The 19,084-nt window shown below is 40.0% G+C and overlaps 2 protein-coding genes across 5 annotated transcripts in view; both read left to right on the forward strand.

The window, feature by feature from the left end:
* Window positions 1–11,763, forward strand: part of dyrk1b (dual-specificity tyrosine-(Y)-phosphorylation regulated kinase 1B) — a 73,335-nt gene extending 61,572 nt beyond the window's left edge. For all 3 annotated transcript variants that reach the window (XM_081597489.1, XM_081597487.1, XM_081597488.1), the window contains exons 8-13: window positions 2,319–2,465; window positions 2,592–2,732; window positions 3,123–3,243; window positions 8,608–8,790; window positions 9,450–9,553; window positions 10,003–11,763. In XM_081597489.1, the coding sequence (XP_081453615.1) occupies window positions 2,319–2,465; window positions 2,592–2,732; window positions 3,123–3,243; window positions 8,608–8,790; window positions 9,450–9,553; window positions 10,003–10,518 (1,212 nt within the window). In that variant the 3' untranslated portion in view covers window positions 10,519–11,763. The remainder of the gene's footprint in view (window positions 1–2,318; window positions 2,466–2,591; window positions 2,733–3,122; window positions 3,244–8,607; window positions 8,791–9,449; window positions 9,554–10,002) is intronic.
* The window catches only part of ppox (protoporphyrinogen oxidase), a 171,427-nt gene that overhangs the window by 115,895 nt on the left and 36,448 nt on the right, over window positions 1–19,084 (forward strand). The window lies entirely within an intron of this gene.

Genomic DNA, 19,084 nt, shown 5'->3' on the forward strand with positions numbered 1-19,084 from the left:
GCTAAACGGTGTTTCAATAGATGAACCTGACATATATATTGTGGTATCATCAGCATACGTCACTGCCCTGGTGTGCTGAAGGACAAAGCAAAATCAAACAGGTTGGAGAAAATTGAAAACTTTATAGATGAGAAATTTCCATAAAAAAATAGAAATACGCATTGTGTTCGGTGAGAAAGACAACTAGCAAACCATCCTACAGTATGCAATGAAAATTTAGAATGCCTAAGTTTACCTAACAATAAATCATAATATGGCTGAAAAGCAGAACTAAAGTATAATAAAACAGCTCCAACTAAATTATTTTTTAGCAGTTGAATTTAAACAATCACCTGTTATCTGGGTTAGAACAGATGCAATTCAATGACCTTTATGATAAGCATGTTGAAATGGGTCCTGTGATGGACTGGCGACCTGCCCAGGGTGACCCCACCTCTTGCCCATTGACCACTGGACATGATGGATGGATGGATGTTGAAATGGTGTAAATAAATTACTACAAGATCATTTTTTACAGTAATCAATCTTTCAAGTATTTCACTTAGTATTGTCAACAGGCTGAATGGTCAACAGTTTCTACTGCTGATATTCTTTCTGATATTCTATTTTTCTTAATTATAAAGCATATTTATATCAGCGATAAGAATTATACGTTTATTCTGGGATGTGTCATTGACTAATGAATGATTACCAATCATAAAAAACTTATTTCTGAAACGTTGTGATCCAAGAATGATTTCATCCCCACTTCCATCCAGAGCAGAGCTGCTAGTCTGCTTCAGAGGTCAGTATTTTCTTCTCGTGTAGTTGGTCATTGTCCAGTATTTCAGTTTCCCTCAGTGCAGGTTTAAAAAACCTCCAGATATGTCTGACATATTTCTTTGTAGTTGTAATATTACTGTAACAGAAAAGCAAATTAAACATTTAGCTAAACTGCAACCTAGTTAATTAAAATAGTAATTACTAGAGATGTGCCGATCAGGTTTTTTCCTGCCGATACCGATATCGATCACCCATGAGGGCCGATCACCGATACCGATCACATAATTTTTAATTTTTTTTAATCATAAACACTATCGGTTACATTATGTGGAAAAAGGAACCATGAATTCACCTTAATTTAGACAAAAACTTGTTTTTAATAACTTTTTCCAAGAAGAAAACTAAACTAAACAGGCATTGTACAAATTGTACTGCTATCAGTAATACTATCTTTAACAGACTGAAAACATATGGAGGCTCTGAAGAGGCTAAATAATGCAAAGAGCCAAAATAAAACCTCTCAACATTGAGAAAAAAATTCAAGTATAAAACTTTACATTCAAAGGCAAATACAGGATCCATTACAATAAACAATCCAGTTACTGAATGAAAACTTCCTGATAGCATGGCGGCTAGCTGATTACTTCTAGTTCTGATTGGCTGTTTCTGACTGAGCAGAGTAATTATGCAGAGCAGGGAGATCGATTATTTTTTCAGAGATTATCTGTCTCATGTTAGGACAGCGAAAGTTTTAATACGTATGTAAAATGTATTTTTCTAAGTTAGATGCTGCAGCTTTAAGCAGAGGTTTGGTGTGAGAGTCACTACCAGGTGGAGCAGAAGTGGCGCTCCGTCTGTGAAATATTACTACCTGTAGCGTAGCAGCGGTTCAACAGCGAGAGCAGAACCAGCGTCTTACATCGCAGCTCCAAGACTTAAATAATTTTATGGGTTATTTGTTTAGCTTTCTGACCGTCATGCTAATCCGGGTGAGTGTTTGTAGCTGTGCTGCTTTACCTGCTATCTGATCCTCCATATGTCTTTTTTACTGCAGTGAGCCTCGATGTAGCCAAATTCCAACAAGTATGGCATTGTTTTTATGTCATGTTATATTCGTTGTTGATGCATTTTGACCTGCTTCAATTTGTCGCAACACGCAAACTTCCCCATTCACTCAGTGCGTTATAGTTCCACATCGCTTAGGATTTGTTGCTGTGTGTTTGCACAGAGTGAAGGAAAGAGGAGACCAGCTGCACAGGCAGGCTGAGAAATGAGATGCAGGTGATCGGCATCGGCAACAAGAGCCAATGATCGGTGATCACTGATCATACACTTTTTCACGAAAATCGGCTGATTATGATCGGTGACCAATCGATCGGCACACCTCTAGTAATTACATTTTTAACCAAACTGCAATCATAATGGAAGTTTCATACAGCAGCTCTGCCTGGAATAAGGTGGAATTATCTTGTTCATACCTTGCTTTCATCTTTTTGCCAGCTTGTCTCCATGCCTCTGAACTTCCCTGCCTAACTCCACTACGTTGCTGTTCACAGATTTATCAGTACATACAGAGCAGGTTCTACCGCTCCCCTGAGGTCCTCTTGGGGATGCCATATGACCTGGCTATCGACATGTGGTCCCTCGGTTGCATCCTTGTAGAGATGCACACAGGAGAGCCCCTCTTCAGTGGCTCCAACGAGGTAATCAGATGTACAGCGTATAAACACTGTTTTCACTGTCTGTATGCGGTGATTGTGTTTCTGCTTTATGCCTGCACATGCACTTCCTTAACAACTATGACCATGTCTATTTGCACATCTGAACAGGTTGACCAGATGAATAAAATTGTGGAGGTTTTGGGAGTTCCACCCAGCCACATGCTGGATGCCGCTCCTAAAGCCAGGAAGTACTTTGACAAGCTATCAGACGGCTTATGGACGGTGAAGAAGAACAAGGACGTGAAGAAGGTGAATGGTCCTTTGATTCCCTTTCCATGTGGAAGTCACGTCACCTTTAGTTGTAGTTTCTTTAAATACCTGCTGATGATATAATATTCAGTAATGTCAGCTATTGCAAACCACTATCCTGCAAAGTTCAAATGCATCCTGCTATGCCAATCAGAAGGCTGAACGAAATAAGAATCAAGTTGTTTGGAATAATAGAAAACTTGAGCTCACCCTCTGAGAAGGAAGACATTTCAGCATCAAGAAGTTTAAAATGGACTTGGTTTATTTGTGAATGTACAGCGTGATGATTGTGTGTGTGTGTGTGTGTGTGTGTGTGTGTGTGTGTGTGTGTGTGTGTGTGTGTGTGTGTGTGTGTGTGTGTGTGTGTGTGTGTGTGTGTGTATTTTCTAGGAATACAAGCCTCCAGCTACACGCCGTCTTCATGAGATTTTAGGTGTAGAGACTGGTGGTCCAGGGGGGCGCCGGGCAGGAGAGCCAGGACATGCCCCCTGTGACTACCTGAAGTTTAAAGGTATGTTGTCACGTGGTTGTGATGCTTCAAGATGAACTTTGACCTTTAGGCACAGACAGGAGAAAATCCAGAAAAGTCTCTGAGTCCATCAGGTTGTACAGCTGTTTTCCCACGTTCATGTCAGACCTGAGACGTTTCAGAGGATTTCTCTCAAAAGGTGGACAAGAGCAGCATTCAGTCCTACAGGCAGGATCACCGGCTTAGAGGAGCGACAGAGGTCATCAGTCACAACACGGACACAAACAGGACAAACAACAAAGCATTCTCACACTCTAACTTTCTTTGTAATTCAAGTTTTTATTAAGTTTTAAATTGTAAAGCATAAAAAAACAAACAATAACTAACAAATATAAAATAAACATAAAATACAGTGAGGGGCAAAAACATAATTAATAAAAAAAAAATTGGTTGTATACATGACAGAGTGAAGACTGTCCCACTGTCCCATTACCACCTCATTTCTGCCAAGTGTCTCACCTGCTGCTTTTTCAATTAGCCTTTCTCTCCACAGTTTAAAGGTTGGGGTCAGAGGTTCTTTCCAAAGCATTAAAATCAAACCAACACGTCACAAATTCAGTGTTTAATACCTTGAAAGCTGTTTTGTCCAAATGTGAAACCTCACCTATTTCCCCCAACAACAAAGTATCTGTGATTCAGGTCATTTAAACTTCAGCCAGCCCCCATAAATGATAACACACTGTTCCAGACTGGAGAAACTTGTGGACATTCTCTTAAAGCATGCAGGAGAGTACCCTTTATGTTTTGACATTTCCAACATAAGCCGTCTTTACCTTTGCCCATTTTTAAAGTCTAGATGGATCTGTTAAGAATTTTATATTGAATAAATGTGTTTTTGGCCTCCCTGATCCTGATGCATAACCCATTATGAGAAATAATTGAGTCCCATGTTCCTTCATCAAAAGTACAATCAAGATCTCTTTCTCATATTCTTTTGAGAAGGGCCGTGCAGAGACCCTTGGAGGGCTAGGGGCTCAAAGTTAAAAAGGGGCACATTGAACAAGATCTTAAAACACCATACACCATATCAAGGCAAAGAAAACTCAGTAACTGAAATGGAAATGGTTGAAATGTAACCATATTGACCATGAATTGACCATAGATCTAAAGCTGTAGCAGTCATTTATAGAGAATGACAATGTTATTGAATTTTATTTAATGCATTCAGTTGAGAATTCTTTTTAAACATTTTTGTACATTTAGGATTTAATTAGGAAGTTTACGTTATAAAAAGTTTAAAGAATCATCTTGATAGTTTGATAGTGTGTTATCATGGCTATAATGTGGTGTAATCTTTGTGTCTGAGCTGGTTTGTTCACAGATACATCACCACAAATAACCAATAATCAGTGATTGATTTTAAACTTGGCCAATAAACCTGGTCTCCCTCTCACAGACTTCACCATATCTATATTTAAACATGTTAGTGATGCCGAGGTTCTTAGTAGGACGGGTTTCAGGGAGAGGGGGGTTCTGTCTAAGGCCCCATATTACCTTGGGCCGGCCCTGCATGAACAGCTGCTGCCATGGGCATCTCTGAATCCACCTGGAATCCCCCGGTGGCCCCTGTGCCAGTCCGCCGATGCTATGGGGGCATTTTGATTCATTTTAATTGTGGCATGTTTGGCTTTATGCTGCGGTTCTAATTACTGCTACAGTATTTTCACTGATGTTTGTTTTGTGAACTCCGATTGCTCTGGGCTGAATCTTCCTTAAACACTTGAGGTTCTGCAATAACTTCTATTTACAGCCGCTCACCTCCAGCCCAGATCCCGTCAGCAGCGGCTTTAACCCGCCTGGTAGTAACGTAAAGGAGAAGCAGAGCGAACAGAGTGCAGGTGGTACCAGGTGGTACCAGGTGGTACCAGGTGGTACCAGGTGGTACCAGGTGGTACTGGGGATTTGAGGTGTGTCGCGACTCGCGGTGACAGTCGCAGTACCGTGTCTTATGTCAGGATGTCTGATATAAAGACAGACATTCTTTATATCTGTCGGTGGGACCGACTCAGACCGCCTGTAGCGAATCGGGCATCTAGCAGCCTGATTAAGTTAAAGTCAGACGTTTTCTCTGCAGCCGAAGCATTTCTGTGTTTAGGGGCGAGGTGGGTTTTTTCCTGCTATTGTGAGGACAATTACGAAAATATAAATAGAAACAGTTTTTCTAAAGTCAACATCAGATCTAAGTTTTTATTCACAAAAAAACATAGGTATTATTTGGCGTATTTGGTTTGTGAATAAAAATATTCTTGCCCATAATTTGATAGTTAGAGGCAGGGGCGCCGCCAGAAATCTTGGGCCCCCTGACAAAACATTTGATTGGTCCCCCCTGCGCAGCTGCTGTTACAATTTTTTTAAATCTAATTGACCCATAAAAAGCGTCACAATTCTTTCTTTCAATACTGATAATTAGCACAATATTTATTGCTCATGAATTTAACATCCAACAGTCCACATCCAGTATGCAAGTAGGTTGTTTAAATGTTTTCTATTAGTTTTAGATACTGAAATGTCTCTCCCCATGTGCAACAGTCAAAAGCAACGTGCAACTACATATAGAGCAATCCAGACTTCTCAAAAAATGCCATGTAGTTGCATTTTATTCAAGCTGCAGTACATAACTTTAATAAAAAATATGTTTTCTCCATATTTGTTAAAGCTGTCACCATGTCGTAGCAGTTTGTTATGAGACAGTTAATCTGTGAAAACAATCAATCTCCTCCACCTGGTCCCTGAATTACTATTACTGATTAAAGTAATGCACCGTTCTGACCAAAACAACCAATCAGAACTAGTAGGACGCTCTTAGCACTAACAATTAGCCTCATTCACTCACTGCTAAATGTGCTAATGTTGGAGAAACAACTTATCATTACAGGAAACCATTTATCTGCCATCATTAGTAGCTATGCTAACTAAACTGAGCATTCACAGTTTGAATCTGCACAGCTCTGTGCTATGCTAGCTGCAGCACGGGAGGAAGGATGAGCAGCACCACATAAGATTGTGATTGACAGCACTAAAACTCTCCTGCCGCTGACTGGTTGTTTCTAGCACTGGGAGAAAGCAGAAGAAATAGATTTTTCACAGATTACCTCTCAGACCATACTGTCACAACATAATGACAGTTTTAAAAAAAATATGTGAAAAAAACATTTATATAAAAGTGACATACTGCAGCTTTAATTTCACTCAGGAGAGAACGGGTCAGGAGGGACGTGGGTTAGAGCTGCTGCTGACTGACTCATCTGTTAAGTGGTAAAAGATACAAGGGACAAGTTAAATAGGTAATTTCTTTCCTTAATTCATTAAATGCTGGTGAAAAGGATACAAACAGTAGTCTGTAGCTAAGCTAACTATGCTAAATGTTTGATAATCTCACACAGTCTACCCACCTCTCTTCGAGAAAAACTGGGTTATAAATTAACACTCTTGCCTTTTTCTCTCTTTTCTCCTCTTTTATTTTTGAAAACCTGATTTTATAACTTTTCTTAGCAGCATAGTAACAGCCACAATTGTTCTTGTTTCCTACTGTCTGCTGCTAACAGCGTCACTCTCAAGCGCTCCAAGCAGGAACGAACCATTTAACTCAGATAGGGGGTTCAGGGCAAATATAGAGGTGTGTTTTTTGATCTGGGAGTGAGAACATAAAATTTTTACTGCTAAAAACAATCTTTGAAAAGACAATATGATTAATTTTGTAAATGACAGGGCCCTGTTTTTTTATTTTTTTATTTCTATGAACAAAAAATAAATAATTAAATTGTGGAGAGCCCCCTGTTGGTCAGGGCCCCTATAATTGTCATCACTTTTCCCCCCTATACCGAGCCCCTGGTTAGAGGGCACAGATCCCCCACCCCCCACCCCACCATGGACCTGGTGTCTGAACAGCATGGAGGCTCTGAGAGTCATTGTTAGACTGAGGGCAGCCAGAGTTTATTTTGCTAAATTATTATATTTAGCTAAACATTATTACTGAGGGGCACAAGCAGGCTTTCTGACATACAGATTAAAAAAAATAATAATAATTTAAAAAAACAAACTCAAAAAGGGTACTAGGGGCATCAAGGATAAAAGGGGCAAGGGCTCAGGCCCCCTGCACGTTCCTGCTTTTGAGACTTTTACGCATATTATTTTTAGCCCATGAGCTAATATACCATTTTGATGCCTTGCTAAATAAAGGTGGTAATCCCAAAAAACACCATCTGATTTTTCTCCATAGGAAACTTCATTCTATTTTTTATGCAATCTCTAATTTGTAAATATCTCCAAAAGTGGCTGCTACTGTCCAGTTTAAACTTTTCAATAAACCCCTTATATGACACAAGTATATCCACTTTATATAGATCACCAACAGTTCTTGTATCTTTTTTAACCATTGCGGTCAATAAATTGTTTCCCAATTTTGATTTTCAGGTTGTACCGGGGATGAATATTTTTGGAAATATGGGCATATATTACATTTCTTGTGTACCTCTTGCCACACCTTTGAGAACAAGAAAACTGGGTTATTCATCCTTTTCCCATTGTCTTCTAGTTTTTGGGTTCGTACCTCAACAAAGGTAAATGGGGAGGTAAATTCTTGCTCAATTAAAACCCAGTCAAAATCTGTTTTTGTCTCTGTCCAGGATTTTCTATTGTGAAGACCAGGGCTGCCCAAAGTGGGTCCTGGAGGGCCGGCATCCTGCCTGTTTTAGTTCTGTCCCTGGTGGCAGTAACAACCATTTCAGCATGTCAGTGTTCCTCTTAGGCCTCTAATGAGAACTAAAACACGCAGGATGCCGGTTCTCCAGGACCCACTTTGGGCTCCACTGGCTTAGGCATTTCAAAGGAGAATTATTGTATCTTAAAAGAATTTGTGGAGGAATACATATTGGTATCATTCCAGTTTTCTCACACATAACCTTATAGCTGGAGAGACAACAATCAGCTAACCTGGAAACTGTGTGGACTGTGAGAGGAAGTTGGAATACATAGAAAGAACCCAGGACCTTTTCTCTGGGTTCCTCTCCGATGTTCTCCAGGAACACTGTTAGCTGACCTTTATGAAAAAACCCCAACTAAACCACCTCTAGCCTGCCCTGTTCTCTGTCCACTAAATATGAGCTAACAGGAAGTCTGAGTGATGCTGCTGTTTGCTTTACTTCAGGCAACATAGAAACGGAAACTATTCATTAATGTGTTCATAAATTGAATCCTTGAAGCTCCAAGAGATGTTGATGATTTACTGTATATGTTCAACTTCATCCGTCAACATGCTAATTTAACTTAAATTACTTCTTATTCTTATTGTTATTTTCCAACAATAAAACCTTGATGTGTATTCTGGTGACATTTTTCTTTTTTCAGATCTGATCTTGCGCATGCTGGACTACGACCCTAAAAGCAGAATCACGCCATTTTATGCCCTCCAGCACAATTTCTTTAAGAAAACGACAGATGAAGGAACGAACACAAGCTCATCTACATCCACCTCTCCTGCCATGGACCACTCCCATTCAACCTCCACAACTAGCTCTGTTTCTAGCTCTGGTAACGGCCCACACTGTCCATCTGTTCTCTGTCTGCAGCTAGATCTGCTCTGATTGATGCTCCTCATCTTCCAGAGGGATCCTGGAAGAACCTTTACAGCCATCTAGCACATTTACTGTCACTCAGTGGATCTCCTCCCTCTGTGATCAACCAGTCAGAACTAAACTTGCACCTTTAGCTTTAACAGTGCAGTAAAATGTCATCACAAGGATATTGGACAGAGTTCCTAATTAAAGCAAGATGGCTACCTTAAATAATACTGTGGCTTAAGATAACAATGCATTCTCCATGTTGTTTGAAAAAAGATCCAGCAGGGTGGGTCTGCTATGACCCTGACTCAGCAGTCACACACATGCATGAGCTGACCTCTGGTTGGATAAAGCCACAGGTAGAGGTAGTGATGAGGTTAGCTGGTCTGAGCAACCAGCTAACTGCAGGACTTCCAGCTGTAAACATCTGGGTAATAAAGCGTCATATAACTGAACCCAGAAAGACTTTCTGAGCAAACAGCAGGATCTCTACACGGAGTTTGTCCTCCATTATTCTTTGTAAAGAAGTGTCGGTAGGGTCTATATCAGTTATTAATTAACCAAAATGAATGAATAAGTCAATGTTTGAAACCCAGTGATGACACTGATGTGAGAATTGTCTGTTTTCAGGTGGCTCCAGTGGTTCTTCCAATGACAACCGTAACTACCGTTACAGCAACCGCTACTACAACTCTGCTGTCACCCACTCAGACTATGAGATGACCAGTCCTCAGGTACAAATTTCACACTCCTCCAATCTGACACTCTGTTCCCTACTTTCACACTAAGGCTAATCTATGTTTTCTCCAACAAAGCAGATGTCTGCTGTTTTAATACAATCTGAGGTGTTTTTACAGCCAAGAATCAAGTGCATGTGGTTAAGGCTCTTATTGTGAATGTTTGCAGGAAGTTGTGTTGCTATGAGTTTCAGACAGCTGCTCAGTGAACTGCTTTAGGATGGTGGTCTAAGAAATGAGACAGCGCAGTAACCGGACTGGCCTGCACAGAGTTCAGCTAGGTCTGCTAAGCATTAGCTTCTGAAAGGCTGAGCACTACTCTTGTTAGAAAGTCCCCTTTGTGCTGGCTGAAATGGTCTGGCTTCTTTATAGGAGTCATTAATTAATATGGTTAAAACTGAAACTGGTTCAAGCCCTAATCTGAATAGAGTCTCCTCGTCCAACAGGCTCCCTCCCAGCAACAGATGAGGATGTGGCCAGGCAGTGATGGTGGAAGTGGGGGTCAGGACCCAGGATACACCCAGTTGCTGCTCCACAAACCAGCTGCCACCCAGCAACACCAGCGCCACTTTTTGGACCCGCCTCACCATCCACACCCGACTTACTCTCATCATGGAAATGGTGGGCGTGGACTACGGCAGGGCGGCCAAACGGGCCTGGGTGGAGGAGGGGGTCAGCAGGGATCCTCTCCCCAGATGAGTGACAGCATGGATGTTGGCGTGTCCCTAGGGCTGCACCACCTGGGGGCAGTGTCTTCCATGGAGGCCTCTCAGTTTGGCTCTGCATCTCTGCCCCTCGCTCTGCCAATCGGACTGTCCGCCTTCCGGACTCGGACGGCCCCCACAGCCCCAGGGCCACAAGCCCCGCCCCCAGAGGACTACTACCCTGCCTCCAACAACAATAACCCTGCTGCGGGGGGCAGAGGGAGGCCAGACTCAGACGAAGGGCCAGCCAACTCTTGATAAAACCTGAACCACGCCCTAAAGCCATACAATTTTAACTCCAACTACTACGAATACACACACAGCCAGAGTTCAGAGACAAACTGGTGAATCTGGAGCTGGAGGAGACAATTTCTTCTGCATGGGAGGAGGAGGGAGGAGGAGAAGGATGCGGGGAATACTTTCCTTTGGTCCTGCTTTTGTTTGTTGTCGTTGCGACTGGAATTGGAAAGGAATGATTGACAAGTGTGTTTTTACAGATATTCTTGATTAATATTATTTGATTTTCTAAGGTTTGAGGGGTTTTGTGTTCTGTTTTGTAAAGTCTGGAGAGGAGCGAAAAGGGGCCTGGTTTTCCACTCCGCTCCACACTGAGGCTGGAGCTCCCTTCTTCACAATGTTCACTTTACTGTAGTCACATTTACATGTCCTGGTCATCAGCAGCATTGACACACACACATACATACACACATACACATACACATACAGCTGTTTCTGCCATCTGGAAAATGGCCTACCCATTTCCAGAACCCAACCAGATCAGCTGACCACTTTAATGTTATCTCTGCATTAGAAGACACCTGAAGTTGATGTCATTACGCAGACATACATTGTGGCGTGCATGTATCGGGACAGAAATGGGTGTGTGAGAGAGAAAAGGCCGACATATTCAGGACTTCACGTGTTGCTGTCAGCCTGACGTTGCGGCTGGCCTGGTGGTGCTTGAGGCAGGCGGAGAAGCTGACGGGACAGTGACGCCTCCCAAGAGTCAAACGGATCACCTTCTCTTCCTCATTCTTTCCTGCACTCTTCTTCATCTCCTTCTTCTCCTGTTGTGTTTCTCCTCCAGACAGCTCCTCCTCTCTGTGCTGCTAATCACCATGACAACTGGTCTGGATTGCTGCTAAAGATCCAACACAGATCAATAAAGAAATGAAATAAAAACAAATAGAAACAGAAATGAAAAACTTTTTAACCCTTGTGCTTAAGAAAAAAGGATGAAGTAAGAACCACTGCATCTCAATGTATTTATTACTATTTAACAAGAAAAACAAACTGAAAGTAACATTTTTTTCTGCTCTTTTTTGTTTGGTTGCCTTCTTTCTGCAGGTAAGCTCTGATTGGCTATTGTAACAGTGACAGTGACTGGTGACATGGGAATGTCGCTGGTTGTGGGGGCTGGGTGAAGGGGAAGGGTTGGGGCAAAATAAAGTTGGATATATAATACGAATAAAGAGTATACTTTTGCACACCAAAGTCAACAAACATCAGATCTCTGCCTTTCTTCCTAATCGTCTTGAACACGCCTTTAACTAGGACATCATACATCCTGTATCTCTACACAGCCCACCGGAGCTGCAGCTCCGACTTTGTGGCATTAATGATGAGGGTCACCTGATATGGAAAGAATATTAATTGAAAATGAAAAGGTTTTTTTTATTCATAAACAGAAGGCATCTTGTGTAAGATCACTGCACAGGAATTCAGTTTTGAAGAACTGATTTTAGAAGAGCTTCCTGCTGAGCTGTTGAAATTACAAGTTTACATTCACCATATAAACATGATTTCCAATTTGATTTCCTTTTGAAATCAAATTTGACCAAACTTGTATTAGGACAACTAAAGATTAGCCTAAATTAGTTCTATTTGCTAACTACCACAATAATGAGACAAAAAACAAGTCAGATTTTTTAATATCTTTAAAATCAGAAGTTTACATGTTTCCTCAGTATTTGATAATACAAACCTTCAAACCATCTGAGTTTCTTTCCAGAAGCTTCTCCCAGTGAAAGACACTTTCTAGCAAGACACTCACTGGGAGTGTGTAGACTATTTATATAAAGCCGACACACTGACGCATTTGATGTGTGTATTGATAAATGACCTTTGATTAGCATTGACGTTCACACTCCAGCCCGGTAGGTGGCGGTTGTTCTGCCAACCACCAATAAAACAAAGAACAGCAACTGACGTGATAATAAAAAGAAGAGACGCCTCACGGACGGCTCTTGCTTAGCCGGGATTTTTTGCTCGGTTTCACAAAACAGGAAGCTCATAAGTTACCATGGCGATTTATTCTGTGAAGCCAATCAGGTTTGGTCTTTGTGAAATGGATAAAAACCAGGAGGAACCTATGCAGCTTTGTCAAACCTGGCTTTATCTCTTATCCTGGATTTTGTAATGTGACTTTTGTGAAAACAGCCATCTGGAAGGAGGGAAAACATTTTGGTTTTTTTCTTTTTTAACATCATATATAACAAATATAGTATCGATATCAGATGTATTCAAAAATGACAAAACCAGCACAGGCCACTAACAGAAGAAGAAAAAAAATAAAACCCTAGTAAAAAGAAAGTATACTTTAGTATATTAAATTTTAGCATACTTTGATTAATGTACTTAAACTGCTATTTTGGAACAACGTTATTAGTGCTTAGTATATTTTAATAGTATGTAAATAGTATTAATTTACAATTTTTTAGCATACTTAGCATACTTCAACATACTTTTTTGGAACAACTTCAAGTAGTACTCAGTGTACTTTAAGTATACCTTTTTATGTAGTATTCAAGAGCTTGATTAGTATATTTTGAGTGTACTAATTGTCATAGAATTATATTAAAAATATACTTTAAATATACTACTAATATATTACTAATGTATTTAAATTGCACTTAATATTTATTTTTGATTTCCTGCTATTGCTAATAAAGTACAATTTTAGTTACTCATAAGCAGGGGTGAAAGTAAGGGGGTACAGCAGGGTACTGTACCCCTAAAAGGTTTAGTGGGGGTACCAGTACCTGCAAGAGAGAGGAGCGGCTGTCAGCTGTAAAAAGATCAGTGGGTTAAACTGTGCAGCCACGACTGATTAGTTTTTCAAGAACAATCTAAAACATGACTTAATCAGTTAATAAATAACTTTTTTACCATTTCATATTGTTTCTGAACTGTTTTGCTAGAACAGGGGGGCAAAATGTCGATCGGGGAAGGTTTTGAGTCGATCTCAGCATCAGATGACAAACTGAACGCAGCCAGGAGGCTGAGAGCAGCACGTCCTCCTCTGGCTGGGTTAAAACGTTCATAACTTTATTAAAGAACAACAAAATCAACAAAACGTGTTCAAATTAATGATCCAACAATAATAATAATCTCAGTGATTATTGTTTCAACAGTTCTGTGCGTTTTGGTTTCATTACCAAAATAACTAGCAGAGCAGGAGTTTAAAATTAACTAATCAACCACAGATGTGTTCATGGAGCGTTTATTATCCATCCATCTTCTATACTCCCTTGCAGTGGTGGGAAGTAACGAAATACAAGTACTTCGTTACTGTACTTAAGTAGTTTTCATGTACCTGTACTTTACTTAAGTAGATTTAATAATGGATACTTTCTACTTTTACTCCACTACATTTTACAGTAAGTATCTGTACTTTCTACTTCACTACATTTCTACAAAAGTGTCGCGTTACTCGTTACATCCAAGTCTCGTTGCTCTTTTTTCCGTTAAAATGTGAAGTTCAGGGATTTAAGATGGCGCCGTAAAATCCCAGCAATAACGTGACTTAGTGTCTGTTGTCACCCATCGGCTCCACCTTTACTCGCACGCGGAGCTCCAGACATGCGCAGTGGTTTCCTCTGAGCGTCAGTAATATAATAGCGCTGCATAAATCATAGATATGGCGACATGTAAAATCAGCAGCGCTTCGCTTTCACAGACGGTGGAACTTCGTCCAATTTTTAACGTCACTTGGAAGGAAAGCTTAAAGAAAGGTAAGATCTGTGGACGTGATGCTAGCAAAGCTAGCTGTATTTACTGAGACACATGTTGCATCTGATGAAAAAAAGTTGTCACTCATGCACTGAATTATTGTGTGGAGGTGTTGACTGAGGTGTCGCATATATGGGACAACGCTGTGACCAAAGTCTGCATTGATATGACATTCAGGAACGATCCGATTCTTCTGGACGGATCTTTACTAAGTACTAAGGACTGAAGCCTCAGTGTGAGACGTTCTGTGTTCTGCAGTGTATATATATCTACACTGCAGTAGATATATATACACTCATTTATTTAATCGCTGAATAAGTAAAAGTTGAACCATGGCAGTGGGAGGGAGGATGAAAACAGTCACGATGCTCCTTCTGCTTAGTTACTTGTTGCGCCGTTGGACAGTGTTCATAGTTGAACGATATTTACCGTTAATTGCGATGTTTCAGTTGTGGTTTCTAACGTGCAATATGGGCAACCGCCCAGGGCGTTATTTTTCTAGGGATGGCAGGAGACATCTGCGGATTGTAGCACAGCGATGAAAGCAAAACAGAATGAAGTGAGTTTTAATTGATACTGGTTAAATATATTTCAGCTCCAAGTATTTAATATCTAGGTGTTTTTATGGGAATGTGGATCTTTCAGATCAATCTGAGAACCAATTTTGATAGGTGCACTTAATGTTATTGTGTCATTTAGCGCGGGGCGCTGGTCTTGGTCTCGGGTTCGGTGGTCTTGACTACAACTCTGCTACGTGGCTCCTTGGTTGCATGTCCTCCACCCCGCCCGCACCTTCTTTACATCCCCTTTCAGTTGGATTTCTTTCTAAATAAATGTGACTAATAAAGTTCATGCTGTGTTAGGACAGGAGACGAGATGTTTCCATCGCTGAAATTATGATGCATAGAATCACATATCTAAGTCTAAACTGTTACAGAGAATAAACACAATAAAAACCTGCTTTATATGTGGCATTGTTCATTAAAATGGCACATTTCTAATGTATTCAAATTAAATACGATCGGCACACTTAATGATATTAGCGATTAGGTAATGCATTCAGCAAGTACTTTTACTTTTAATACTTAAGTATTTTTAAAAGTCAGTACTTTTTTACTTTTACTTAAGTAAAATGTTAATGTGGCAGTTTTACTTGAGTAAATGTTTGAGTACTTTCTCCACCACTGCACCCTTGTCCCTAGTGAGGTTGGGAGGTGCTGGTGCCTCTCCAGCTAACATTCCGGGTGAGAGGCGGGGTCACCCTGGACCCTGGGCAACACAGAGACACACAGGACAAACAACCACGTGTGCGCACGCGCACACACACACACACACACACACACACACACACACACACACACACACACACACACACACACACACACACCTAGGGGCAATTTGGAGAGGCCAATTGTTTTTGGACTGTGGGAGGAAACTGGAGTACCCAGAGAAAACCCACTCATGCACAGGGAGAACATGTCAGAAGGTTCTGGAATCAAACCCAAAACCTTCTTGCTGCAAGGCAACACCTCTACCAACTGCGCCACTGTGCAGCCTGAGCGCTTATTAATAATCGTAAAATAAATATTAAGCCTGAAAACCTAATAGGCTATGTCAGTGTTTTTCAACCTTTTTTGAGCCAAGGTACATTGTTTTAATTGAAAAAATCACGAGTCACACCACCAACCAAAATGGAAACAAAGATACTCTGTAGCCGCCTATATGACATATATAGTCATTCTTATCAGTGTCTTGAATAAGAATCAAATAACACAAACATTTATTTTTATCATATTTTACATTTTTATTTCAAATTGCACTCAACATTTCTACTTCAAAAATACACCTAAACATTGCCACAACACTTGTGTGAGATGCATGACTGTAGTAACGTTCATGCATCACTAATTCTCTTGTTTTAATGTAAAATGTTCTGTACCTACTGCCATCTAGTGGTAATAAAATTACACGATTACGCCACTAGTCACTACTGCAGCAAAGACACTCAAAGATGGCATTATTTGCAGATAATTAATCCATTTTCAAAAATCTTTTAAGAGCAATTACCGTATTTTCCGGACTATGAGCGCACCATACTTTAAACCGTACCTTCAAATTTTTTGAACACCTTCTCCCCCCCCCCCCCCCCCCCGGAAACTTGCATATATCAGCCGCACCGGGCTACAGGCCGCTGGTATCTCTGCCGCTCTCGGTTTTCCATAAGGACCCAGCAGAGGGCAGCAGAGAGCTGCGTCCTAATAACTGCGGGATATATTAAGGACGCAGTTCTCCGTCTCCAAACCCGGTTTTGTTCACGCAGAGTTTACATGCAGCGGCTCTATTTACCTCCTGTACTGCCAAATCGATACTCCTCAACTTAGAAGCTGCAATATGAGTTTGAAAACATTTCTCCATTGTGCCTGCTGCTAGCATGGCTGCTAGCATGTGCTTGTTCTAAATCAGGGGTTCAGCAGAGCCTCTGCCGTGGAGGTAAAGACACACTTGTGTAAAGTCGTGATGACGCCCCGCTGGCCGCTTTGTAATGTAGGATCACGTTACATTGCTTAGCCAATCAGAGGATCAGGTTACATTGCTTAGCCAATCAGAGGATCAGGTTACATTGCTTAGCCAATCAGAGGATCAGGTTACATTGCTTAGCCAATGTAACCTGATCCTCCGCAGCCAATCAGAGCTGCGGAGGATCCCTCATTGAAGGAGTTCCACTTTCAGCATGGATTTGAACCTGTCTTTAATTTTTTTTAATAAGTCTTTATTAGTAATCTTTAAAACAATAGCATTGTACACCAACAAAAGAATAGAACAAACAGATAACAGCAAAAATATATACAATAAAATAGCATGGTGATAAACAAAAAATTAAAGAAAAAACAACATAAGAACAAAAAAAATAAATAAATAAAATAATATATATATAAACTTTATTAAAACAAACAAAGAGAAACAGTGTCAAGAAAGTCATTTGGATAGAGTTAAAGAATATTAAATTTGCATAACAAATGTACCATACTTATGGCTTTTAGGTTATCAGAAGACTCAATGAGATTTTAATGTACATATTCAATTCTTTAATAAAGATAGAGAAGTATAATAAGGTTGATAACAAAAGCGGAGTCCCAGTTCTTCTTGTCAAAAGCAGTAAATCCAAGGATAACAGTTTCAAAACTGAGAAGAGTTTGTGGGGAAATAGAAACAATAAGGATCATAATATCGTCCCAAAGTTTTTTGTAGTCACAGCTCCAAAACAAATGATTCATTTCTTCAGTTTGAGTGGTACAAAAAGAGCACAATGTGTCAATATTTTTCTTGAATTTACACATATATTGTTTAGTTGGGTAACATCTGTGGACAAGTTTATAAGATACTTCTTTGACCTTGTTAGTAACAAAGAATTTATGAAGTAGAGACCAAACCTTCTTCCAAATAAGACCAGGAGTGCCTGTTCCAAAAAACAGCAGTACAAGGTTCAGAGATGATCAACTGTTGGAAATTTCACAACAAATTTCTTTGTTTTTGGAATTAGATGCCAGACAAATTTTAGCAACAGAAGTATCCATTAAATTGCAGAGGGTGGAGATTGGTTTTTGACTGAAGATGCATTTCATAATCATAAGGCCAGAGGGAATGGCATCAAAGACAACAGCGAATTCCTTAGCAGTTACAGGAAACTTAAAGTGAGACAGAAATTCACTGTAGCTGAACAACGACCCTTGATTATTAAATAGCTGCCTTACATACAATATATATATTTTTTCCAATGGTCAAAGTACAGAGATTTATTCTTGTATAAAATATCCTTATTGTGCCAGATTATACATTTGTGAGGAGAATAGTTGTGCTTGTGGATCAGTAACCAAGGCAGCAAACATTGTTTGTGGAATGCAGACAGTTTGGGATTTTTTTCAGGATTAAAATTACAGAGCAGAAGAAAATTAAATACAAATACAAATTCTTGGAAAAAAACAAAATCAGTTTTCATCTTTTTAGCAAACAAAAATAAGGCTTTGCGTTTGACATTATTACGTAACCCCCAGGCATTAAGGGAAACAAAAGACAAAGACATGAGTGCTAAGTGGAAGAAATAGAGCTGAACAAATAAACAAAAAAGCGTTCCCTAACTTACTGAGCAAAACGTTGTGCGTCAGAGCAATATAAGGAGAAATGAACATGCAGTAAATAAATCGATTTTCAATCAGTTTTTTGCACCAAAGTGTTAATAATAATAATAATAATAATAATAATAATAATAATAATAATAAACGTTTTATTATTATAAAACACAGCAAACCGAATGGTGGTAGAGGGCCTCACTGGGTTAACTCGGGGAATCTCATCTGTATCAATCAACTCCAAACCTCTTCTTTGTTCTGTCATAATTATCGATTTATTTAATTTTGATTATCATGCTCCAAACTTTGCGAGGACTGACCACCTCATTCACCCGCTTCCTCATACACACAGAGCCAGCAGCCAGTAAACTTCCCATTCATACTTGATGACGTCACACCCACATTGACACGCCCACCACCAGGTGTCAAAGCTGCTGCTCCTGTCATATCAATAATTATTTAATTCATATGACTCTTACAGAGCCTCAGTGAAAACGTGTTTATTATTATTATTAACTCTTTGGTGCAGAAAACTGATTGAAAATGGATTTATTTACTGCATGTTGATGTCTGTTAAGGCTCAGATGGAACGACACTGAAAGCAGCTCTTTAAACCATTCAGACACGAACACAACAGACACAATCAGATGACTTATTACCCCGCGATAATAACTCAATAGTCCATG

This window comes from Poecilia reticulata, chromosome 16 (assembly GCF_904066995.2).
Source record: "Poecilia reticulata chromosome 16, P_reticulata-male-v2, whole genome shotgun sequence".
NCBI classification, from domain to species: Eukaryota; Metazoa; Chordata; class Actinopteri; order Cyprinodontiformes; family Poeciliidae; genus Poecilia; species Poecilia reticulata.